This window comes from Neltuma alba, unplaced genomic scaffold (assembly GCF_004799145.2).
Source record: "Neltuma alba isolate B1F8T4 unplaced genomic scaffold, ASM479914v2 tig00003072_pilon, whole genome shotgun sequence".
Classification (NCBI taxonomy): domain Eukaryota; kingdom Viridiplantae; phylum Streptophyta; class Magnoliopsida; order Fabales; family Fabaceae; genus Neltuma; species Neltuma alba.
This window is the reverse complement of record NW_021633130.1, coordinates 227,579-254,259: the sequence shown is the minus strand read 5'-3', so window position 1 is coordinate 254,259 and position 26,681 is coordinate 227,579. Positions and strand designations below refer to the sequence as shown.

Below are 26,681 nucleotides of genomic sequence, written 5' to 3'. Positions count from 1 at the left end.
TCAGTTCACACCCTAGGCTTTGTTTGGTTCAAACAGAAGGGAGGAGAGGAGAGGTTAATTAAAAGAAGGAGAGAGGAGGAAAAGGGATGTCATGGTTTTGTTTGATTGGGAGGGAAGGAAAGGAAGAAAAGATTTCTTGTTTGGTTCATAAAAAAAATAGGGGAGAGGTAATTATAAATTGACAAATATGCTCTTATCTCTATATTTAGACTGATTTATTTTTTTATTATGATATTTATATCAAAATTATTATTTCTTAATTTATCAATTTCCAAAAAAAAAAAACTAATTACCTCACTTACATGTGATAAAAAAATGATAAAACTAAAAAAAATAGAAAATATGATAAAAAGTTTAACATTCTATCTTATTAATTTTATAAATATATATTAATATATATGATGTGTATATATTATATAATTATAACACGCACGTTATGATATGTATATATTAATATATATACATGTTATCTGAGATTATAATACACACATGTTATGATATATAATTATAATACACACATGTTATGATATGTATATGTTAATATATATGATATGTACATATTATATAATTATAATACTACCTTCGATTCTAATTATAAGAGCCAGTTGACTAATTTGAGAAAATTAAAAAAAAGTTTAGTTAGTTATTTGTAATAAATAAATATTATTTTTCCTAAAATATCCTTATTAATCAAGTATGTTAGCTAAAAATATAATTATTAAAGAACTATCTTGAAAAAATTTGAGTAAATATGAGAGACAAAATAGATTGGAGTTTTATATTTAAAACCAATATAAAGTCAAACGGGGTCTTATATTAAGGACCGAAAATAGTATTATATTATCATTAACAAATATTATTAGTGGCTAAAAAGAGAAAGAAGTGGGAAAAAAAAGATTTTTAATAAGATGGATAAACTTGAAATATTAAAAAGTTAGTATGAATAGTTTGGTTAATATTAGACATAACATTTCTCTCTCTTCCAAAAAACCTCAAATTTGGAGGGGAGCATGGGGAGGGGAGGGGAGTACTAAAAGACAAATTTTTTTTTCTCTCTCTTCCCTTTATTTTTTCTAACCAAACATACTTATCTCTTTTCCTCTCCTCTCCCCTCAACAATCCTCCAACCAAATTGGGACTTGGGAGTCGGTTGGGAGGCGAAAGTGGAGAGTAGAGCAGAAGGTCAAGATACTCCTATTAGTGGTACTTCAACTTTATTCATTTTTAAGAGCTTCACGACGTGGTGCAATGTGAGGTTTTAGATCATATGGATGGACAGGATTTGAGGATTCTGAGGGATGCAGAGAAAAAAGATTCTGAGACGATCTGATCCACCATCTATACTAGATGAAGCATTCTTTGGAATTTGCTTCCTGATACCTCTAAGTGTCTTAAATATTGAAAACAATGATTCTATTGAAAAAAACAAACATCCTGAATTCGTTCGGGGTAAGTAAAAGAAATTCTAAAGCTATAACTATGGGGAAGGTAAATTGTCAAGTTTATTAACATTACATTAATTAAAAGAATAAAAAGCCGCAAAATAGGATCCTAAGCGAAGTAAGTAACTCTTTTTTTCCCCATTTTTTCAAAGAACAATCAACAAAGTAATTCTAGTGAAATTGATTTTCATAGCATAAGTCTGAAGTATTGTAACAAGTTAGAACAAGAGACAAAATGAGCATAAATAATTAATTTGAATACACCTTTTGGCCTTAGATATATATGCCTTGTTATCTCATCCAATGCTCAACCTTGACTTCAATTGAATGCTGCGCACTGGTTTGTTCTTCCTCCAGTCCTTCACTTTCTTCTTCGGATCCTCAATGTTTCCCAGCGGAGGAAATCAATTGTCCAAGCTGTCTCCCAACCGCATTAACCCTATAATCCTAAATCTTTTCAGCAACAGAGTAATGCCGCCAATTAAAACGAATAAAAGAGAAGATATATATGTAGCAACATAATGATGCTAGCAAATTTAATTTGTTTCCCACTGCCTTTGAGATGGACACCGATATTTATTAAAGTGAGCTCTCTTTCTTTCTTTTGATCTGCAAGTCAATATGAAGAATTTAAGAGAATGAATAGAGAAGTTTACACTAGACCAACTGAAAGTCAGAACAAAAAAAATAAAAGAACAAAAGAAAAGTTTACTTAGCAAATAGAGGACTTGTAGAATCAATAAAACAAGAGTGCCGCACGCACCGTTATTTTACATATTATGTCGATTCTTAATATAGAAGCTAGTTGATTAATTTAAGTAAATTTAAAAAGTTTGTTAAGTTAATTATTTATAATAAAAAGGTGTTATTTTTTCATAATTTTCCTGATAATCATGTATATTAGTTAGAATTAATTGTCATAAAGATTACTTTAAAAATACATATATAAATATAAGAGGTAAGATAAATTAGGAGAAAGCATGGGAGGTAGGAGGTAGGAGGTAGGAGGTAGGAGGTAGTATAAGAAGAAGAGGCTGCTTCTTTTCCTTTCTTCTGTTGGGCTGCTATGAAAGTCAAGAATATGTCATTGCATCAGTAAAGCGTGGCCATAGAAAAGTTGAGCAAAACAAAACAAGAACGCTTGAAAACTTCATGAGACAATAGTAGAGCCTATCACTCATCGGCAATTAAGGCATAAAGATTTAGGCATACATATATCGAAACTAGAATGCTTGAAAAATGGAAACATGGAGGCACCAATGGCGTACTAAGGTTGGCTCTGTACCCACTTCCTATATTTCTGCGTGGGTTTAGATGACATGTTGGATTTCCAGAAACTAAAATGCTTTGGCGAAGCATGTGTACACATATGATATTGCTTTATGTCAAAATCTTTCTGGTAGTTCATGTGTCTGCTAGTTCTTATACATGATAACTCATTCAACGAAAGCATTACATCGATTTTGAAGGTAGCAACCCGGAGGGAAATTATTATATAATCACTATGGAAGATCCATCTCCCTATTTATTTGTCAATGCAGTCCTCATCTCCTACGTGAGGTGTTTCTCAATTTTTGTTCTTTAAATAAACCAATTTATCATCAGATATCTGTTTTTCTTGTACACTTCATATGAAAACTCGTAGAACAAGTTACTCACTCTGTTCTTCTCTGTTTCTCCATTCAGAAACAGAGCATTTTGATTACTGAGAATTCATTTTTTTAATGTGTTTTTCCTTGATATCTCTCGTAGAGTATCAAACTTCATATCTCGCCAACCACCATAAACATCTCCTGCGACGTGCTTTCAAACCGGATATTTATTCCGATAGGAAATATCATAAAAAAGTTTCAAAGTAAAACTAAAATTAAATAGTTCGTTACTTGTACCTTAGTAGGTTCTCGCTTCCACCTCCAAATAAAATCATAGCAAGGAAGCTTAATGTAGAACTTCAGAATCACAACACACCAATTTCAAAGTCTTCATACATCAGAGTAGTACACAGTAAAAGAAACCGTGCCTTAAAGTAAAGTTTTAACCAGGGTCAAGTCATTCGTCAGCCAATTTACCGGGAGGAATATTGTTTGTGATAAAAAAGAACCTCGTTTATCAAATAATTAAACATATATTTAACTACTAAAATATATAATTTGAAAACTGAACAAAAGCATCATTGTACCAAAGTCTGTCTACATTCTTCAAGTGTCAACATCATCGCCAACAACACCTAAATTAATCAAGAAAGGAAAAGAAGAAGACTACTCTGTTTAAATTCTACGTATATCCATGTCATTAGCTATAGTAGTATGATCAATTTGAAGCAAGGAAAAGATAGCTCCCCTGTTTCTCCCCTGCTTTGGCGAAGCAAGTGTATCACATATAACCACAACTGGAAAATAAATATTGAAATGAATTCCAATGAGAAACTCTATTTTTAAGTGATAAAGAACAAGCTAACATTGCAAAAGGAGACAAATAATTTAAAGAGAAGAGAAGTTGGCAAATAGAGGACTAAAAATAAAATGCAAGGTTTCTTTTTATATTTGGTCCTTTCAGTGTTGATATCACAGTAAGTTGCTACAAGAGAAAACTAGAGAGACAGTAAGTAAAAGATACAAACAGTTCAGAAAAGAGAAAATTCTTTAGCAACAAAATCCTAAAATTGAATGTGTGACTTTGTAAAAGATACAGACAGTAAGTAACTTTGCTGAGCATTTCTATTGTTTTGTTAAGGTCTCGTTCATCCTCCCATTTCACATCATGTTCTTCTATTTTTACTTTAAACAACTCTGTTGTTTTGAAGAGTCTTGGACAAAACATTTTCATTTCAGGAGATCCAGTTATTTTTATCTTTTCTGATTCTGAGAATTTGAATGTGTGACTTTGTGAAGAAAACATCTTAAAACTTGGCATATCAGTACGTTTGATCCTTCGTAATTGGTTGAATGTGATTCCACCTTCTATGTTTGCATTAGTCTCATTCAATACAATTGTCTCCATCTTTTAGCAATCGTTTATCTCCAACCGTTAAAGACTCATCAAGCTTTTGGCAGTTAAACTTGTCATTAAAAGGGTGAGTTGATGACAATGAAGAGTTAAAAAGAAAAATGACGTAGCATTTAGTAGCTCCTTGTAGCATTGACTTTTGTCTTTTAGTTAGACGTAAGGTAAAGGCATTTTTTGAAGATTAAATTTGTTTAAGCTAAGCCGCAGCAGTTAGGGTCCGTTTGGATCAGCGATTGGAAAAGTAGCTTATTGAAAAAGTAGCTTACGGAAAAGTGAAGTTGGGTAAAAGCTAAATTGGATAAGCTAAATTATGTTTGGATTGGAGTTCAGAAAAACTAGTTTGCAAAAGTGAAATTGGTAAAAAGTTGTTTGGATTATGGTTGAGTAAAAGTAAGTTTAGTTGTAAAATGACTAAAATGGGTATGAATTTTAATAAATAATGAAATATGATTAAAAAAATGATTTCACATAATATAATGGAATTAAAATAATTTAATATGAAGAAGTCAAATTTAAGAATTGAATTAAATTTTAAAATTTTAGAAAAATCATAAAAAAATATTTTAAATATAAAATGAAACATGATAAAAAATGAATTGAAATAATACAATTAATTTAATTTAATTTAATATAAAAAGTAAAATTTAATAAGTAAATTAAAATCGAAAACATAAGAAAAATATAAAAAAATTACTGCCAATGGTTGTAAATTATGGAAGATATTAAAAAAAGGAAGAGCGAATGAAGTCCAGAGGCGAGAGAATATTATGCGAGGACCCTTTCTGATTGGAAATAATAAGGAGGAGTGAGAAATAATGAGGAGGAATAGTGCCGGAAGGGAGAGAACAATACGGTGGGAAAAAGGTATCTGACACACTTGCAGAAATAAATAAGCTCTTCAAATTGAGTCATAAGCTCCCTCCTCCAGCTTATTCCAATCGTGCGTTGAGCTAGCTTAAAATCCAATAAGCTCAATGGATCTGAAGCCCTGCCAAACATCATCAAACGCTGCAATATGGCTTATCTTGAAATTAAGCCACGTTTGGGCCAGCAAACGCTGACCCAAACAGGCACTTAGTGCTCTGCTATTTTTTTTTATATAAAAAAATGGTTAATCCTCTTCCGGTTCTTAATGTATGACCTAATTGTTAAGTTGATTTTAAACTCAAACGTAATATCTATTTCTCATATTTATCAGCTTTTCTTAAATTACTTTTATTGAAACTCCCTTAATCATAAACAAATAAGAAAGCGAGGAAGGATATTAAGGAAGATGATTATAATGTTTTAGAAAAAACATATCACATTTCTTATAATTAACTAACTTATTTGTTCCTTAATATAATCAAATTAGTTAAATAGGTTTTTTTACATTAAGAACTAAAAGAGTACAATTTTTAGACATTCAAATTTGTTTTCATTTTAATTTTAATCTCTCAAGTTTTAAGCCATATGTTTTAGTCTTTCAATTTTCTTTTCATTTAAAATAATGATTCTTATAATTCAATAAAAACCTGAACCATTTTTTCTTTAAGGGACCAAAACCTATTGTTTAAAATTTGAGAAATCAAAATGAAAATGAAGGCAAACTTGAAAGATTAAATTTTTTTTTTGGAAACACAACAAAATGATAAAATTAATAATAAAAGGTTACAGCGTAAAGTAACTAAAATATCCTACAATATAAAATGTTGTTTTTTTTTGGAAACAACATCAACATTGTAAGAACCAAAATTATAGAGAAGCGCAAGGATCTCTTGCCAAGTAATAGAAGAAGAAGAAGAGTTATCCCTGAAAGCTGAATGGACTGTTTCTGCACACAATGTATAAATAATGGAAGTTTTGGTAATTCCGTCCCATAGACCAACAGATTTTATCCTGTAGACTGGGGCTCTAAGGCATTTGGAATGAAAAGCTGGACCTGCTAATAAATTGCTTCTCCAAATAAATTCTTTCAAACATGTAGCTTGATGATAAATCATTCCATGGCAAAAATGATATTGGAGTTTTCTATATTTGAAGAGAATTATGTTCCGAACATCAGGATGTAAGTAAAAATCCTCAAGAATTTGAATTTTATTTTGAGGATAATGCTAAATGCTGTGTTAATTTAGAAAAGCTAACCTGGAAAGAACAAATTTGCTTGACATCATAAAGTACTGAGAAGAGTGTGGCCACTTTGCCTTGATGAAGAATATCATTCCGAGTCTTCAAGATAATATTGAGCAGAAATGTAATTTGATAAGCAACATCCTGCAATTGATCTTGACACAATTGTGCCAAGGTAACTTTTAGTCAAGAAGCAAATTTCTCAGAAGAATTGAAAGCAATTCTGATGGATAAACTTCCAAACCAAAGAGCCCAAGTAAAAGAACAGTTAAAAAGAGATGTAAAAGATTCTCTTCTTCTTCACAGTCAAATACACAGAGGCTTGAGATGTTAAGATGATGCTGCCTTCGAATATCAACAGAATGTAAGGCCTTATGCAGCAATTTCCTAATGAATAACAATTGTTTGAGGGGAAGTTTCAACCTCCAAAGTAGTAGCCAGAAATCATGAACAGTTGGAGCCAGATTGTGAGAATCAGCTTGCCAAAGTAAATAAGTTCCATCTCGAACCTAGTAGATGCCCTTGTTATTGCCAGACCAGATAATTTGATCAGGAAGATTTAAGAGGGAAATAGACTGAGCAAGAGTGGAACGAGCTATATCTGATGGATAAATCTTAAAAATGAGGGAGGAATTCCATGAAACTGGATTCCACAAAGGGGGAGGATGCAATAACGGATGCGATACAAACTTAATATTCAAATATTGCATCAGATCCTGCTGAATAGGCCACCAAAGGTGGCGGTTAATTGGGATGCTTGTCCTATATATCAGCATATTCTGCAATGCCCTTCCATATCTAGGATGAGTTATATGGAAGTTTAATAATTGGCTGGCTATCTAAATTAAAGTATTTGACTTTTAAGACTATGGCCAGCAAATAAGAATCCTGGGAAGAGATTAACCGCCAGATTTACTTGGCAAGAAAGGCTCTGTTCACAAATCTTAGCTGGTCTTAACCCCAAATCACCCGTATCCACAGGCTGGAAAAGTTTATTCCTAGCCCTAAGATGCATCCTCTTCTTGGTATCTACCGAATCCCAGAAAAAATTAGCACATAATGAATCTACCTTGTCACATATTGAATGGGGAATTTTGATGCAAGAAAGGATAAGTATGTTGTCAAAGATTATATTAATCATTAAAAATATTAATGAGATAGCGTTTGGTACGGCATATTTTTTCTTTTTTCTTTTTTTTTTTTTAAATAAAAAACGTGTTTCGTGATGAGGAGGTAGGGTCGTCCTAGATAATTATCTTTTTTAAGTAAAACATGTAGGCGGTATTCGGTGAACCAGACGCAACCTTCTTGATAATAACTTTTTTTTTTTAAATAAAAGATTGATTGAGGCACCGGAGTTCAGATTATATTTTACTTAAAATGTTTTATAATTTATCGAGTCCATGTTTCTGCTATTTCCTAATATAACTCCTTAAATGAAAGCATTACGCCCCGTTTTAAATGAAGCAACCCCGAAGGAAGTTATTGTACAGTGGTACAAGATTAATACTGTTATATAATCACTATGTCAAATCCATCTCCTTGTTTATTTTTCAATTCAGCACCCTCACCTCGTACATGAAGTGTTTCTCAGTTTTGATTATTTCTCAATTGGTTCTTTACATAAACCTATTTATTATCCAACATCTCTTTTTTCTATCAAATTCAGATGTACTCATATGCAATGTAATAATTACACTCTAATCTCCTATGAATTCCAGTCGTGCTTAGTGATTGTGCATATATGTAATGTAAACAACACGTACATACATAATTCTAAGGTCCTGTAGAAGCACTTGAATATAGTGATTCAGGTTTAGAGTTGTGGCATTGAAATTTTTGATTTAGTGTTTTGGTGTGAGAATCTATCCATCCAAAATGAAAAGGTGTAAAAGTGCGGAGATCACTCATCTTGTGGGGTATTATTCGATGAATTCGGCAGCTACTCTTGTCTAATTACTAAGTGGTGATTTAAGTTTTGATTTATTAACATGTTCCCTTTAATATGAATTCAAGACTTATCATTTCACATATTACTAATTCTGTGATTAAATCATCGAATTATGAAAAGAAGTTATAATTTGCCAATACTTTGTGTCTTTTTACCACTAAACATCTCTGTTTTATTGAAAGCGTTACATCCCGTTTTAAATGAAGCAACCCTGAAGGAAGTTATTGTACAGTGGTACAAGATTAATACTGTTATATAATCACTGTGTCAAATCCATCTCCTTGTTTATTTTTCGATTCAGCACCCCACCTCGTGCATAAAGCGTTTCTCAGTTATGATCATTTCTCAATTGGTTCTTTACACAAACCTTTTTATTATTGAACATCTCTTTTGTCTATCAAATTCAGATGTACTCATATGTGAGGGACCATTATTTATGATAGTTTTACTTGGGGTGGACTTGATTGAAAATATCTATATCTTGAAAATATAATTCAGAAGACAATGTTGTAAGTGATAAAATTGACAACTTCCTTATTTGTGAAGTACCAAATACAATTAGGAAGGAAGTTTTGAAAAAGACTCAATTGAGAAATACCTCATTTGCTCCGTAGCCGCTCATTTTTCCATTCAGAAACAGAGCATTTTGATTATTGAGAATTCATTTTGTAAATGTTGCTCCTAAGCGAGTGAAAAGCTGTTTTTGCGTGTGTGCGTGTTTTTTTCCCGCTCTGTTTCATAAAGTATTTAATTTCATAGCTACCCTGAATTTGTCAGTTGGGGGTCTAAATCATGCAGATTCTAAAGCTGTTACCACAAATTTATAATTCGAGCTTCGGCCAAGAATTTATATCTACCATTTCCGTTTTTTTTTTTAACATAAGGACAGTTTGATCTTCATATGTTACTTAATTTTTACAAACAAGGTCATGTGCCTTCACAATAATTTTAGACATTCGAGATCCTTAAGGAATAACAATTTTGTTAATTTGGTCCTTGAGCATAATTTTCTCTGTAATTAATGGGTCACAAAAACATTTCAACCCTTAACAAATAGAGCATCGATACCTCATATCAGTGATAAAAATTTAATTTTGGCAGATGGATAATTTAATTAGAGAAATCCCATGATAATAAGAACAGAAATATTTTGGACGCCCCTTAGGCTTTGTTTGGTTGGAGGGGAGGGGAGGGAAAATGAGCCCCTCCCCTCATTTGGTCTGGAATTTTGGGGGGGAGGGAACCCAAAATCTCCCCTCCCCTCCCCTCCCCTCATTTTGATTCCCTCCAAATTGGGGTTTTTTGGAGGGAGGCCAAATATCCTGACTAATTTACCCCCATTAATTTTATAATATCCCACCAAATGCCCCTGGAGGTAAACGTTTTCTTCTTCGTGATCTGTTCGGCAATCACTCTCACTGGCCTTTCTTTTCTGCGGTGCTGTTCGTCTCCCGATCATTGTCCCTACCGTCACCGTCGCAACCTTCTCCAACAGCCACCGGCGTCTTCGTTCAGGTAATAAGTGGCCGAGTTCGTTCCTGATTTTGCTCTGAAATTGCGTAGTGCCGTACCTGAACGAACTTTCTTCTTTGTGTATCTGTTCGGCAATCACTCTCACTCGCCTTTCTTTTCTGTGCGGTGCTGTTCCTCTCCCGATTGTTGTCCCTGCCGTCACCGTCGCAACCTTCTCCGACAGCCACTGGCGTCTTCGTTCAGGTAATAAGTGGCCGAGTTCGTTCCTGATTTTGCTTTGAAATTGCGTAGTGCCTTACCTGAACGATTGTGTTATGTAGCAATGCATTATGTAGCATTTTGCTCTGTGCCTTACCTGAATGTAATATTTTGCCACCGGCGTCTTCCTTTTTAACATTTTGCTTTGTCACTACTATCAAGTTTGTAGTTTCGTGGTCTGTCTTCCTTTTTACCAATGCTTTGAAGTTTCGTGGCTTTATTTGACTGTGCTGATAGATTGTGTTATGTAGCATAGCAAAACTGGTTCTGAAATTCGAAACATTGCCATTGATTCTCTGCCTTCTATCACTGCCACCAGTGTTCTGAAATCCCTCTTACATATAGTTAGAGAAATAAAATGCAAATCTCTGTGATGTATTGTAAAGCAAACTGCTCATATTATCATCGCAGTCATGAACCTTCTAGTCAATATTAGATTGCAGGAAAGTAGACTGACTAATAAACAATATATTGAAAAATCCAAATGTGAGTTATAATTCGTTTTGTCCGATCAGAACTCATGCAAGTGTAAACATGTCTATAATGCAAAGTTAAATAAGACGGTGGAAAGATGTACGGTAGCCAAATACAAAAGTGATAGACAACATAATGAAACTACAAAATGTCATAGTGATTACCACTTCTTCCTGTATTAAAACCGAGGAGGAAAAGGTCTAATTGTAACAAGTAAAACAGGATACGGCATGAATAGCGGGATTGAGAAAATTTATCTGTTTCTTCTTAATCCATAGTGACTCAATTTTACATATCTGTATTTCTGCTCTTTTCGAAATATTGCCATTGACTGTGCTTATGGTTTCTGTATTTTGGGAAAATATATATGAAGTATTGTGCGATCTCTCTATCACCTTTCTCTCTCATATGTTAAAGCTAAACACATCACATCTTTGTGTTTATGTTGTTGCCAATGAACAATGGGCAGTAGGGGCTAAAATAGCTAGTTCATGACTTTATTATATGTGTCTTTGCTAAGTTATTAATATGCAAATTTTACTTATTTTGTTAGATGGACATGGAAACTCAATACTACTTATTGGTGCGGCAATGGCTTGAATTGCGTCATAAAGTAGTAGCTCTACTTGTACGTGTTAGTGCGCAAGTATATGAGAATGAAGTTCATCGTCCACAAATAAGTTATAGTTTGAGTGGCAAGAGAGAAAGGGTACAGGATGAAATAATGAATAGAATAAGTAGTTGTCCATCTAGTCGAAACATCATTAGAATGTCTCCTAGAGCATTCTTAGAGTTGTGTAGCATGTTAGAAAGAGATTGTGGTTTGCAACCCACTAGGTGGTCCAGTGTGGAAGAACAAGTTGCAAAAACTCTTTATATATTAACACACAATGTTAAAAACTGTGAAGTCAATTTTTGGTTTAGGCGTTCTGGTGAGACAATTAGTCGTCATCTTCATACAGTTTTGATGGCTATCATTGAGTTAGAAGAAAAATTTGTTGTACAACCTAATGGGTTAACAATCCCTCTTGAAATTCAAAATGAGAGTAAATTCTTCCCATATTTTAAGGATTGCCTTGGTGCTATAGATGGAACACATATACGAGTCAAGACGCCTTCTATAGATGCTCCTCGATATCGTGGTAGAAAGGAATTTCCAACACAGAATGTGTTAGCAGTATGTACATTTGACCTAAAGTTCACTTATGTGCTTCCTGGATGGGAAGGCATTGCATCCGACTCACGGATTATTAAAAATGCATTAACAAGGGAAGATAGCCTTAAAATTCCTGAAGGTATGGGTTTTACCAATTTTGCTTAAGTTTACATTCATTAGGAATTATAAAACCAATATAGTAATTGTCTTTTATTATGATAGGTAAATATTATCTTGTGGATGCTGGATTCATGTTAACAAGAGAGCTTATAACACCTTATCGGGGAGTTCGTTATCATTTGAAAGAGTATTCAAAAAGAAATCTACCCCTAAATCATAAGGAGTTATTTAACCTTCGACATGCAAAGTTACGGAATGCAATTGAAAGAGCTTTTGGTGTTTTGAAGAAAAGATTTGCAATTTTGTCCAATGCAATCGAACCTACATATGGCATCAAGGTTCAAAAAATGATAATATATGCATGTATAATTCTTCATAACTTCCTTATGAGTGCTGACCCTGCTGAAGATCTTATAAGAGAAGTTGATAGGGAACTTCTTCAACAGAATACGGCAAATGACAATAACCGTGCTTCAAGTAGTGACAATAATGAGGCTGCTCGAGGTGAACTTATCAGAGAACGTATAGCCACTCTAATGTGGACAGATTACCAGAATAATCCTGAGCATGGTTTTGGTGATGATCTTGGGGATGACCTTGAGGATTAGAGTTTGATTTTGTTGTTTAATGTGCATTACCATATTCAAATTCAGTTTATTGTATTACTTGTTTAGTTTAGAGTTTGAATTCCATTTAAGACATTCAGTTTGTTGTATGACTTGTTTATTTTAGACTTTTAATTCCAATTTAATCTGTATAATGGCTATATATGGAAATTATTTAGTTCTACAGAGTACAGTCTTCAGACTCAAGTGGATATGACAAAATGACATGTAGCGTTATGCTTATTTATTTGATGATTCTGCTACATGCTTCTGAGTAATAATTGTTACTTTTTATAGCTCGCCCTTAGTTTTTAAAATGTTAATTCCTGGTTTGAGTTTTGAATGGGTGTTTGATTCAGGTTTGTGATGGCTTCTTGGGCGCTTATGCTTTAAATGGTTATGCTGATTTCGTGAATCCAGACAATGAATACTTTGGTTTTGATTACATGGACTGCTGTGAATTTAAGATGATGGATATGAATTATATTTTTGGAATTTTGAAAAGTCCAAACTTGCTGATTTTGTCCTCGAATAGCCTGTGAGTCTAATAATTTGGAATCACCTTGTTAGAGGTTTAACAGATAAGCAAAAGACATGAATGAACTTTCTAAAAGATAGATTTTTGTTCTGGGAAAACTCTGAATTGATTCCATTCTCTTGTGCACAGCTAAAGAATAAACAACATTCTTTTGTATATTTGGATGTTCCTTGTCTGTCTTGTTAATTATTCTGCGCCAACCCTCCTTTTGAGCCAGCTGTTTGTTTAGCGTGCTTCTATAGGTCAATGCCTAAGTCCCGATGTGGCTACTATGTTTTTATTTCTGAGTCTGATGTGCTTCACTGAGAGCAATATTTTTATATTCTTTTCTAATCTTTTGTCTCAGATTTAGTGCATTTCAAGTTGTTTAGATTCTGTTTTGTAGTTTGGGACAGTGTAAGCTTCTGGTATTTTTAATATAGAGCAAAACTTCTGATCGAAATGAGCATGGCTATCAAACACCTGGAATTAAGATTTTGGTTTAGCCTGTGTAAATTTATCTTCTTACTTGTGGGGAGGCTTCTCTGTTTTAATAACAATAGTAAGGAGACAGTAAACTGGACAAGACATATGGATGATGCCCTCATTGATGCTTTTATGACTGAATATAATGAGGGCCGCAAAGTTAATGGCACTTTTACATCTACTGCTTATGATAATATTGTTAGATATTTAACTGCTTTGTTTGGTAAGCAAATTGATAAGGACAAGGTCAAAAACCGATGGAAGACTTTAAAGAGAAATTTTTCAAATGTTTATGATATTTTTAAAAGTTTGAGTGGGTTTGCTTGGAACCCAACAACTCATTTGTGGGATGCTGAGCCAGAAGTTTGGGATACACTGATTGAGGTATAATTTCTACTGCATGTTTTACACTTTCTTTGGGTTTTATGAAGTTTGTAGACAATTCTGTTGCATTATATTTCATGAACTTGTTGGATTATATTAGGCTTCCTTATATATGCCTTCAGTGACAATAATGATATATATGCCATCTGTTGCCGCCTACTATTTATGACCATTAGATTAGAGTTGCTGCCTACTGTATATGCCTACTGTTGCCGCCTTCTGTTTATGAATGACCATTGGATTTTTTGGGTAGCTGAACTTGTACTGATTATATTCAATGCCTTAAGGCTATTTATGACCATTGGATTTTTTGATTAGCTGAAATTATGACTTGAAGCAGAAATATTTATGACCGTTGGATTTTTTGGGTAGAAGAAATGTTATATTTTTTGGCTTGTTATATCATCATTTGTCTTTCAATTCAGTCATTAGTGTAACTGCTACGAGCCACCCTTCCACTTATTTGCCTTCTGTTTATTTCATGAACTTGTACCGATTATATTCAATGCTTTCTGTGATTCCTTTCTTTCAATTCAGTCATTAGTGAACTTGCCTACGAGCCACCCTGCAATATGAAAAATTCCTTTCTTTCTTGCGATATGAAAATTAAGTTTCAGATTCATGTAATATTAATATGCACAATTCATCTCCATGCTAATACATTTTATTTCCTCTATTTTTTAGGCTAAACCTAAGGCAGCACAGTGGAGAAACAATCCTTTTCCAAATTATGAGAAGATACTAATACTATATGGAGTGGATAGAGCTAATGGAGATGAGGGGGAGACAATGCGTGAATGGAGGAAGAGGCGTCGTACTCAAGAAGAGACCACTAGAACTGTTAATGATATTGATAACCTTGTTTCACAAGGTAGATATTCATTACAAAATGATGATGATTTTGTTGAGTTAGATGGACAAAATAACTCACCTGGACAAGGATTGTCACCTGAAGAAGATAATTCTCCTGTTGCTAATAGTGCTTGTAGTAAGAGGACAAAACGAGCATCCAAAGAGCATGAAAATAATTTAAAGGAACTAACTGAGGCAATATGTCGAGTGGCTGATGCATTAGATAGAGGAAATGAGGCAATACTGCAAGGAAACATAGCTATAACAAAAGCCTCCACTACAAAGATGCAAGCACCACAGCTATCCGGTGAAGAACTTTGCAAACTGCTTGAAGAATGTGGGATTGAGATGGAAAAAATACCTGATGTATATTGCTTCCTTATGAATGATGTTGATAAGCTTAGAACAGCTGTTCAATGTCCGGTTGCAATAAGGAAGCAAGTGATAATGAAGATGTTTTATGGTTCTTATTAAATAGTTGTTTAACCACTTACTATGATGACTTTTGATATAAGCCCAACGTGATTTCTAACAACTGATGCTTTTTGTATATTTTGATAGGTGCTAACAATTTGAGCTTTTTAATAGTAGGGATGACTTCATTTGCCCAATTAGGGGTATGTTTTGTTGAAAGCTTTTGTATTGTTAGCAACATGTTATAAACTATGGTGAAGACATTTATTTATGAAGAGTTTTATTATCAAGAGTTTTATTTATTTGCATGATTGGTTTTACAAAGACAAAGGCGGTCCATCCTGTTGCTTCACAGTAGGGATTACACCATCGTATATGCAACAAGAGGGAAATAAGGTGCAGAATCAGCGAAAAAATCAATAAAAAAAAAACCATGATGCATAATACATTATGGAAGAATCAGCGAAAAAATAAAAAACCGTAAGGTGCAAATAGTATTGGTATCAAATTACATATTAACAGTGATTATGTAAATAAATCAAATTAAATTATGAGGCTACCTTTTTTAAATTAAACAAATGAATTAAATTATGAGGCTAACTTTTTTAAATTAAACAAATAGTATGGGTATCAATTTTAAATGAAAAATTTAATTTGTAACGCTTTAATTGATTTTAAAATTTTAACGCTTTAATTGATGTTACCTACAAGATAATAATCCAAATAATAAGTAACTTCCTAAATATAAAATTATTACTTTTATTTTTTAGCATATATTATTTTATTAGAGATTATTTAAATTAATTTGTATAACAATAATATATATCAAAATATAAGGGTAAAATAGTAAATTGATTATTACCATCCCTCCCCTCCCCCTCTTGAACCAAACAAGGGATCATTAAATACCCTCCCCTCCCCTCCTTTTTAATCAAACCAAACAAGGTGAGGTTATAACCTCCCCTCCCCTCCCCTCCCCTCCCTCCCCTCCCCTCAAACCCAACAGGCCCTTAGACAATTGCTGGATTGTGTCTGTTAAGACTGATGTTCCAAAACCTTTCATTCTCTGCCAACCTGAACCAAAGTATCTGTCATTGCCGTGGACAGAATATTCTGAGTGAAGGAAAGGGTCTTATAATTATGGCTTCCCTATGGCTCCTTATCTGACAAAATCTCTCGACCAAAAAGAGCCACCCCACAAATCTAGACTCGGAAACCTTTTCAATGGTGAACAGTCTCAATGAACTAAATAATCTTAATGTAACATAATCAAGAAAACCACACAGTCGCTAAACGAAAACTTCACAATCACAACACACCAATTTCTGAGTCTTTCATACATTAGAGTCATAGACTCATAGTACTCAATGAAACAAACGACGCCTAAGGGTCGAGTTTTGAGGAGGGCCAAGCCATTCATCACCCGATTTACTTGTAGGAATATGGTTTATGATAAGAATAGAGTCTCGCTCATCAAATAATAGAGCATATGTAACTACCAAAGCATAATTTGAGAATTCTACAAAAGCATCATCACCTTGCAGGCCCAGGCCATTAATCACCCTCTTCTCCCATGTATGAACAGTAGGAGCAAATTCCTGAAAGAGAAAGAGAAAATATTTAACCCATTATTATTTTAAATATTAATTTCAGTTACTCCAGACTGCATATACATGTATATATCTTTGTATGTTTAGATTAAAGTTTACTTAGGTTTAAAATTTATACTTCGATATATAAATCACCTCTATATGGAGGAGCATGGAAGATGAGCATGGGTATAATTTTAACATTAGCTTGATAATTTTTCCTAAAACACCATAATTATTTTTCTTAATATTTTCCCTCCATCTTCTACTTGATTATGGTCGAGAGAGTATCAATAAGTATAATTTAAAAAAAACTCATAAATATAAGAAATAAGTCTTACATTTAAAATCAAAATTAACACAATAATTAGGTTAGGAGCGGAGGAGTAGTGCCAAATGAAAAATATAAGGGCTATCACTAGAATAACTAGCCTTTTTTTTTTAATATTATTTTTGGGTTTTTTCCCTTCTTGAAGAAATATCACAACTAGCAAAATAAAATTGAAAATGATCGCAACAACAGAGAAGTACCGGCCAAAAAATTCAGAAAGCAGTAAATTCAGGAATTTTTTCCCCTTTTTTTTAGTCGAGAAAAGAGAAAAGCAAAAAGGAAATCAGAAAGTGGAAATATATAAGAAAAAGGGAATTGCAGAGATGATGAAGTAAAAGAAGAAGCTCAGAAAGCAATAGAAACCAGAGAAGGGAGAAAGTAGATTTGTGAAACTATGGAAAAGAAAACGAGGAAGAAAAAGAAGATCAGAAGCTTTATTTGGGAGGAGTGGCTGCAAATTCTCTGGTATAGATAAGGATTCAAGTCAACGCAGTTTGATCAATGCTGTGGGGTTTATATTATTGGGATAATGCATGACAATTTATGACCTTATACAAGTTAATTAATATCACTACTCAAAATTTCAAATTCCTCATGTTCGGATTCCTCATATTTAGTTTTTTTTAAATGTTAACATTAGCTTTTTATGAAGTACTTAATTGTCATTCTACGTGATGACCTCTTTATGTATTTATCAAGGGAAAAATAATGTATAGAAACATAATTTAATGGTAAAAAATTAAAAAAATTGTAAAATTTAGAAAATCAGTTAAAAGGGGGAAAAAAGGGAAAACTAATGAGCCGGGGGCACTACTTTGTTGTGTGGTTTCTTATTGGTCCAATTATTAGCTGCGCGGGGCAACTTTGAACTTTCGCCGAAGAGAATTATTGAAGTGGGCGAAAAGAAAAACAATACTGAATGAAAAAGGGAACAGGATGATAACAACCCATGTTTTCACTGTCATCCCATACTCGAGTAATTACATGAATTAATTTGGAGCCACGTACCCACCATATGATAATCTTATCTCTTTTTTTTTTTGCTCTTTTTTTCTAGAGATAATCTTATCCATTATAATTTGTGGATTTTTATTTATTGAGACTAACACCAACTCTAATTAATAATATTAACATTTACTAACGCAAGTTTATGGTAATATGTAGAAAAAAATACATTTATTCTTCTAATCTCAAAATTGTTAGGCTTAAAATGATGAGTTTTTGTAACAATCAGAGTTGCTTTGAAAATTAAACTTAATATGTTAGTATTAGATAATTTTTATCAATATTTAAGATTATTTCATTTGTTATCATTTTATGTTATTGATATTAGGATTAAACGAACTAAAGCATATTTTTTTAAAGTTAAAAGATCACACCTTTGCATACTACTCCCTCTATTCCTTTTTATAAGATATAATTAACCAAATCCCATTGTTTGAAAAGTTAGTTAAAATTAGTTAAGTACAATAAATATGTAAAAAATAAATTTTATTTTTCAAAAATGCCCTCATTTATGTGGAAGAGATAATATGTCGTGAAGAGAGAATGTTATAACAGAGAAAGAGAAAGTTATCTTAGAAAAAAGACAATGTGTAACTAAATGAGGGTAAAATTGAAAGTTTACAAATTAATTTTAAAATAACCTCTAAGAGTCTCTTATAAAATGAAACAAAGTACACCCAACAATTGCATCTTATAAAAAGGAATGGAGGGAGTAATAATTTTCTTGTAGGATTATTTTCTTTATAATTCTGAGATAATAAAGATTCTAAGACTAAACATATTTTTATCCCGAAACTATTAATGAAGATGGTATAAAATGGCGTGTGGAGTGTGGATTCTGGAAGTGACAAAAGTGGCGTGTGGGCTGCCAAACGTTAGGTATTAAGTTTAGGAGAAGACTGAGAGAAGACTTCTTGTTGCACAACTTGGACTCACAGTGCGTGGGTCAGCTACTTGGCATGTAATTATATGCTTCGTTTATTATTAAATCTTAAAACTATAGAAGTTATCTGTTATAGTCTTGTCGGTTAGGACTTAGGAGACTCGGCTCTTACCCGAGAGACCCGGGTTGGATTCCCGGCAACGGAAAGATTTTTTGTGTTGTGTTTCAGCAGCTACCAAAGTCAAGCGGGAGCATTATAGTCTTTTCGTTAGATTCATGGCTCTTGCCGAAGCCCAAGCAGCAACCATAGATGCATGCATGCGTCTATCTATATATCAGCCTCTCCGTTCGGCGGCACTCCGTCGTATCGCTTTCAAGTTTCAACCTTCCCTCCTCTCATCTGTCCTTTCCTCTGCATCGTCGTAATGATACACTTCTCCTGTAAATCCAGTGATTTTTTAATGTGTTTATTTATATGAATGTCTATGTGGGCTTCGGAAAAGAAGTGTTCGAACCCAATGAGGGAAATCAAACTCCAGAAACTCGCCCTCATGATCAACACCTGTGTTGGTGAAAGCGGTGATCGTCTCACTAGCCCTAGTTGCTAAGGTCGGCTCTGTACCTGCTTCCTATAATTCCTGGTTGGGTTCACTTGAATGTTGGATTTCCAGAAACCAAAATGCTTCTGCGAGTTCATGTCTCTGCCAGTTCCTTTGATAAATGAAGCAACCCAGAAGCAGGTTATTGGGCAATGGTACAGGATTACTGCTATTATATTTTCACTATGAAAGATCCATCTCCCTGTTTGTTTTTCAATTCAGTCCTCGCCTTATGCCTAAAGTGCTTCTCGATTCTGATAATATCTCAATTTGGTTTCTTTAATTAAATCTATCATCGAATATTTGTTTTTCTATCAAATTCAGATGGACACATTATGTGATAGACCACTAATTATATTTGGGAGGGGATTGATTGAGACATGTCTATATCTTAAAAACCTAATTAAGAAGACAATGTTGTCATTCACAAAATTGAGAATTGTCTTATTTGTGAAGTAACGAATTAAGGCAATTTTCAGAAAGACTAAATTCAGAAATACCTCATCATTTACTCTATAGTCACCCATTTTTTCATTCGAAAACGGAGCATTTTGACTACTAAGAATTTATCCTGTGAATCTTCCTCCTATGTAAGTGAAAAGTTGTCATATATACATACACACACACACATATATATATATATGTACATATTTGTGTGTATGTTTTTCCTTGCTCTCTCTTCTAAAGCATTCACAGGAAGTGATCGGAGGAGAGGGCAACGGGTCATGCTTCACTCTTCACCAGATTCTAACGCTATTGTATAAATAACTTTGAGGAAAATTGGCAAGTATACCAATTCTATTTACTATTCAACACTAACAACAAAAAAATTATAATTCTAGCTTTCATTATTTAACACTCGTACTTCGTCAAGAATTTTTATATGGATATCTACCACTTCCATTTTTAACACAAGGATTTGGTCTTCATACATAATTTTATAAACAAGGCCATGTACCTTCATAATGATTTTACATGTTCGAGACCCTTGTTAAGAGATAAAAATTTTGTTAATTTGGTCCTTGAATATAATTTTCTCTGTACGTATAGTCAGCAAAACATGTCAACCTTCAACATATAGCGGCATCAACACTTCATCTATGATTAACAACATAATTTTGTCATGTAGGAAATTTAATATAAACCCGAAATAATTACAACCCAAGTATACTGGACGCACCTTAGACAATTATTTAATAGAAACCACACAGTTTTTGAATAAAAACTTCACAATCACAACACACCAATTTTCTGAGTCTTTAATACATTGGAGTCATAGTACATAATTAAGCAAGCCACGCTTTAAGGATAGAGTTTCGACCATGGCCTAGCCATTGATCAGCCAATTTATTGGTAGGAAACTGGTAATATTGTTTATGATAAAAACGGAGTCTCATTTATTATCAAATATAATGGAACATATATAACTACTAAAACATATCATTTGTGAATTCAACAAAAACATCATTGCACAAACGTCTGTCCACATCCTTCATCAAGTGTCAAAATCATCGCCAACAACGTATACCTGCATTGATCAAGCAAGGAAAGTAAAAAGGCATGTTTATATTTTGAGTGTATCCATGTTATCATATACAGTAGCATAATCATATTGTAGCCAATGTGCCAAAAAAAAAAACAAAGAAAAATTGACATATATAAAAGAGTCATCTGTTTCATCCCTTAATGTATGTAGAATTTGTTGATATTATTGTAACTACTATTTCAGCGGTAGGAAAGCACCGACAAATATAGCAAAAAAATACAAATAATTTTAAAAAAAAAAGATGCAAGTTTTTTAATGCTTCCTCCGTTCATATATGGGGCTTTTGTTGATTTCATAATAACTATTAGAGAAAAACATAGAAAATAAGCAGAAAAATATCATAAAACTAACCAACCTGAAAATGATAACATGGATGATGGACTCATCCTTCTATATATTAACAGCTAACACTATCCTGCAATACAAAATCATAGTATTGGTTAGCCTGAAAATATGTAATTTTGAGGAAAGACGACATTGGCATAAGTACAATATAATCAATTCTCTATTTCCTTATAATTAAATATACATTTTTCGAAACAATATTTGTTAGCGTGGACATATCATGCATTTGCTGAGGATAACATTTCTACCGTTTTGTTAAGGCCTCCTTTATCCTTCCATTCCATCTCATGCTCTTCTATTTTCACTTCAGACAACTTTGGTGTTTCCGACACCTCTGGACAAAATTTTTTCATTTTAGGATATCTAGTTATTTGTATCACTTTTAATTCTGGGAATTCGAACGTGTGACTTCGGGAAGAAAACATCTTCAAGCTTGACATATCAGTAAGTCCAATTCTCTATGGTTGAATGTGATTCTACCTTCTACATCTTCACTAGTCGTATTCATTACAATTTTTTTCATCTTTTTGCAATCATTTATCTTCAAAAACACAATACTCACCAAACTTTTAGCAGTTGAACTTGTCACTAAAAGGATGAGCCAATGACATCTGAATACGGACAGCATTCTCAATTTTCTGCAAACTGAATAGTAATATATATACTGATTTTCTACAAATAGAGCAAAATAACGGACTTCGGCATAATTACTCTGTGAATCTGTTAGCTTCCGCCTGACTCAATTTTTCTTCTTCTTCTTCCTCCTCCTCGTCGTCCTCCCTCCTCTTCATTCTCAAATCTCAACCTTGAAATTCGTTCCTTTGCAAACCCAATGGATTCAGAGCAAACGGAGAAGAAAGGAACAATTCTGATGGAGAAATACGAGCTGGGCCGTTTGCTCGGCCAAGGCACATTCGCCAAAGTCTACCATGCCAGAAACATTAAAACCAACCAGAGCGTCGCCATTAAAGTCATCAACGAGTGGAAAATTTGTCGCATCGGCTCGATTGACCAAATCAAGCGCGAGATCTCCGGGATGCACCTTGCAAGGCACCCAAACGTTGTTCAGCTCTGCGAAGTAATGGCGAGCAAAAACAAGATTTACTTCGCGATGGAGTACTTGAAAGGCAGCGAGCTCTTCGCCAAAGTCGCGAAAGGGAAATTTAAGGAGGATTTGGCTCAAAAGTATTTCCAGCAGCTAATCGGTGCCGTCGATTTCTGCCATAGCCGAGGGGTTTGTCACCGAGATCTGAAACCGAAGAATCTGCTTCTGGACAAAATGGGGATCTGAAGATTTCGGATTTTGGGTTGAGTGTTTTGTATGAACCAAGAAAGAACGATGGTCTTCTCTATACAACTTGTGGAACACCTGCTTATGTGGCCCTTGAAGTGCTCAACAAGAAAGGCTATGATGGAGCCAAAGCTGATATATGGTCTTGTGGGGTTACTCTGTTTGTTCTTCTTGCAGGCTTTCTTCCATTTCAGGATAAGAATCTGATTGAAATGTATAGGAAAATTTGTACTGCATAATTCAAGTGTCCTAAATGGTTCTCACCTCAAACCAGAAGACTTATCACTAGAACTCTCGATCCAAATCCAAGAACAAGAGTAAGTATTGCTAAGATTATAGAAAATGGCTGGTTTAAAATTGGGTACCAGCAGATTGAACCACCCAAATCACCAATGTCCAATCCTACGAGTGATGTTCAGGCTCTTTTTGATTCTTCTTCATCATCAAGTTCAAAGGATAAAACCAAAGAAACCCCAATGAAAGTGAAACCATCTGCCTTCAATGCGTTTGATTTAATATCCCTATCTTCAGGATTTGATCTCTTTGGTCTGTTTGAGGAAGATACGTGTCGGACACAACATGCTAGATTCACCACCACGAAGCCCGCGTCAACAATTGTTTCAAAACTGGAAGAAATAGCACAAGCAGAAAGAAAATTCAATGTTGTGAAGAAAGATGGGCTAGTGAGGTTGGAGGGAAGCAAGAGTGGTCGGAAGGGACAACTTGGTATTGATGCAGAGATTTTTGAGGTGACATCAACGTTTCATGTTGTGGAGGTGAAGAAAACTGCAGGCGATACGTTTGAGTATATCCAAGTTCGGGATCAGAGCTTGAAGCCCTCCTTGAAGGATAGGGTGTGGGCTTGGCAAGGAGATGAACAGTAGCAGCAATATTTGGCACCCATTTATACCAGAAGATATGGTTTATGTTTTTAATCTGCTTGCGGAATAGGTAATTTGAAACGTTCTGTTTCTGTTTCTGTTTTGCTCAGATACATGGTCTTCCACTCTGCAGAATCACTTGCTGCAAAGTTGTGAGGGTTGTCTCTATTGTATACCTTGTTCTTTTCTTGGGCCCAGGTTGTGTGTAGCAATATTGTACAGAACTGTAACTGTAGAGTTCAAATTTTATGCCTCTAAAGACAGTGCTTTTGCTACTACTAGCTCCTATTTCTAATATAAGAACTAGTTAGAGATTAAGTTTGATCTTAAATATAAGATCTTATTTTATTTTATTCCTCGTATTTATTATTTTCTCCAAACTGTTTTTACTAATTGCATGTCTTAAGGGAGTTTGCATCAATAAATGGGGAGTTTGCATCAAGAAAGGTTTCAATACAAATGATTTAATATGGTATTTTGGATAAACCAAAATATATTTTTGACAAATAATTAATTGAACTAGTTTTCTGTTATCTACCCAAATTAATTAATTAACTAGATATTATATTAAGAAGTACAAATAGTAATAATATTATTATTATGGTCATCATCATTATGGTCCTCATTTTTTTGGTTGATACTTAGAATAGTAATTTACCAACATTAGTAGAGTTGAGTGAAAATAATTGGAATCTTATTTGAGGTTAAGAATCGAACTTTGTACGTGCAAAAAATTAGGTCACCACAAATAATGCTCGTCATTATGTTAAACCCCGTGTGAGAACTTCCCATATTGAGTACATCATAATGCTAATTATTTACATGCATTCCTCCAAAAGAAGCAATAGAGCTAATGAACCAGATATATGCGAAAATATGAGGGTGAAATAATAATTACCCTTGATCAATTAGTTACAAGTAGTGAGTTATGTACATATAGGATCATACTTCTTTGGGAGACCCAAAAAAAAATCAAATTTCAAGGAATAAAACTATTGATTTTAAATTTTAGATTTCAAAATTGAAATAAGGTCAAAAGGAACTGAAAATATCAATAAGGCCATATAAATAGGTCATTTAATTAAAAAAAAAATTGTCTCCCCCAGAGCAAAAGAATAGCATAATCACATATCTCGCCTATCCTGTCCTTGTTGGTTTATTTCTCATTAATTTTTGGACTCATCAGTCACTTTTAAAATCACATATTTCAACAAGGAGAATTGCAACAAAGTCTTAAAAAAGAAACATAATAATTAAAAAGTCCTAATGACAACTAAGCAACATGTAATGATAAGTTATAGCGTAGGAAATGACAACCTCTAACATGTTATTGAGACTTTTTTATAACTATTTTTTTTTCTTAGGATCTTATTATAATTCTCCCGAATATGTCTCTGCATCTTATAACATTGAAATTTGATTTCTTTAGGAATTTTAATTTAACCTTTTTTTAGCTCAATCCTCATTACCCAGTTATGAAGTTGTTATCATGCACTGTATATTATTTCTTTTATCCTTAATACAAGATATAATAAAAATATTTGTTTTAGTCTTAAATATAATATTTCAATTTAATTCGTCTTCTAAATTCATACTTCTTTAATTTTTTTTATTAATTTCACATATTATGGGAGTTATTTACGAGAGAATCAATTTCTATACAAATCAACCTTGACTTTAATGACATTGCTCTACCCCCCTATTGAGGAGGTAGGGGAATTGTTTCTAGAAAGTATCATTTCGGATTCTTAATATAAGATTTCGTTTGATTTTTATTTTAGTCCTAAATATAAAATCCCGATTTACTTTAAGGAAAATTAGTAAAAAAATCCCTGTTGCACATATTATGGGAGTTACTCTAGCAAATTGTACACAGCGGATGATATGTTACACCTATAAATCATACTTGCACTTGCACAACTCATGTCCTTCTGGTGAATTAAACTTTCAAACAGGGATTTTTTTACCAATTTTTCTTTTACTTTATCTCTCATATTTATTTATTTATTTCCAAAATAGTCTTTCTAACAATAATAGTCCTAGCAAATAAACTTGATTAGTAAAGATATTTTAGAAAAGATAATATATATTTATTACAAATAACTAACTTAATTTATTTTCTTGTTATACTCAAATTAGTCAATTAGCTTTTATATTTAGGATCGGACGTAGTATCATAGTTATGGTGATACAATGTACTTATAATTGAGTTTTCAATTCGAATGCAAATGAGCCTTGGCTCAAATGACATTGCTCTATGTTGATAGTGTATTTATTATAATTAAATTTTCAATTCAATTCAATTTAAATAATTACAATAAAAATAAGCACAAATTAGTTTTTTTTTTCCTTTGATTTTTCTTCTGTTCAGCTTAATATAAGGAGTGGAAATATTTTCTACAAACTTTTCTTTTCTATATCCCTTTTCTTTTCTCATTCCTTTTTTTTCCTTTTAAGGTTGCAATAAGAGAGGTAGCTTTCTTTCTTTAGCAGACAAATTAGTCCTTAAATTTTTGTCCTTTTTTTGCTTTTATTTTACGCGCCAAATCACGCCTAAGGCCAGCATGGACCTAGTTCTATAATGATAAATAATAATTCAATTTTACATACACGTGTATATACACACACAATAATATAAATTGATGCTACAAGAATATGAATATATCTTTGGTTCGAATAGGAAGTCTCATGTTTTTATAGTGAAGGTTGAGATATATGGCAAGATATATACTTAATGAACTATATATCTTACGAATATAGACTTGTGATGTAAAGAATTAAGATCAATGGAGTAATCCAACCAAAACCCCATTACAGTCTTTGCAAGGAACCACATTTAGATTTTCTTATACTTCAAACCAATGAGAGAAGTAAATATGAAGTTATACAAGTCCAGCACAAATATATACTCCTCCGATCCTTAATATAAGACCTATTTAATTAATTTGATTAAATTGAGAAAAT

At 33.2% G+C, this 26,681-nt stretch overlaps 2 protein-coding genes and 1 pseudogene across 2 annotated transcripts; all 3 read left to right on the top strand.

The window, feature by feature from the left end:
* The first annotated feature begins 9,931 nt into the window (after window positions 1–9,931).
* LOC114740185 (uncharacterized) lies at window positions 9,932–12,705 on the top strand. The gene is made up of 4 exons (XM_028928308.1): window positions 9,932–10,023; window positions 10,205–10,224; window positions 11,267–12,008; window positions 12,092–12,705. The coding sequence occupies exons 3-4, from the start codon at window positions 11,267–11,269 to the stop codon at window positions 12,595–12,597; spliced, it is 1,248 nt and encodes a 415-aa protein (XP_028784141.1). The 5' UTR covers window positions 9,932–10,023; window positions 10,205–10,224; the 3' UTR covers window positions 12,598–12,705.
* Window positions 12,706–13,670: 965 nt separating this feature from the next.
* LOC114740186 (uncharacterized) lies at window positions 13,671–15,444 on the top strand. The gene is made up of 2 exons (XM_028928311.1): window positions 13,671–13,981; window positions 14,666–15,444. The coding sequence occupies exons 1-2, from the start codon at window positions 13,703–13,705 to the stop codon at window positions 15,305–15,307; spliced, it is 921 nt and encodes a 306-aa protein (XP_028784144.1). The 5' UTR covers window positions 13,671–13,702; the 3' UTR covers window positions 15,308–15,444.
* A 6,917-nt stretch (window positions 15,445–22,361) lies between these two features.
* LOC114740184 (CBL-interacting serine/threonine-protein kinase 20-like) lies at window positions 22,362–23,720 on the top strand (annotated as a pseudogene).
* Window positions 23,721–26,681: the final 2,961 nt, after the last annotated feature.

Excerpts from the sequence above, each read along its gene's own strand:
- LOC114740186 (XM_028928311.1), top strand. The coding sequence starts at position 13,703 with ATGGATGATGCCCTCATTGATGCTTTTATGACTGAATATAATGAGGGC. Across the intron at positions 13,982-14,665 it reads TTTGGGATACACTGATTGAG|GCTAAACCTAAGGCAGCACA; the intron begins GTATAATTTCTA and ends TCTATTTTTTAG.
- LOC114740185 (XM_028928308.1), top strand. The coding sequence starts at position 11,267 with ATGGACATGGAAACTCAATACTACTTATTGGTGCGGCAATGGCTTGAA. Across the intron at positions 12,009-12,091 it reads TAGCCTTAAAATTCCTGAAG|GTAAATATTATCTTGTGGAT; the intron begins GTATGGGTTTTA and ends TTATTATGATAG.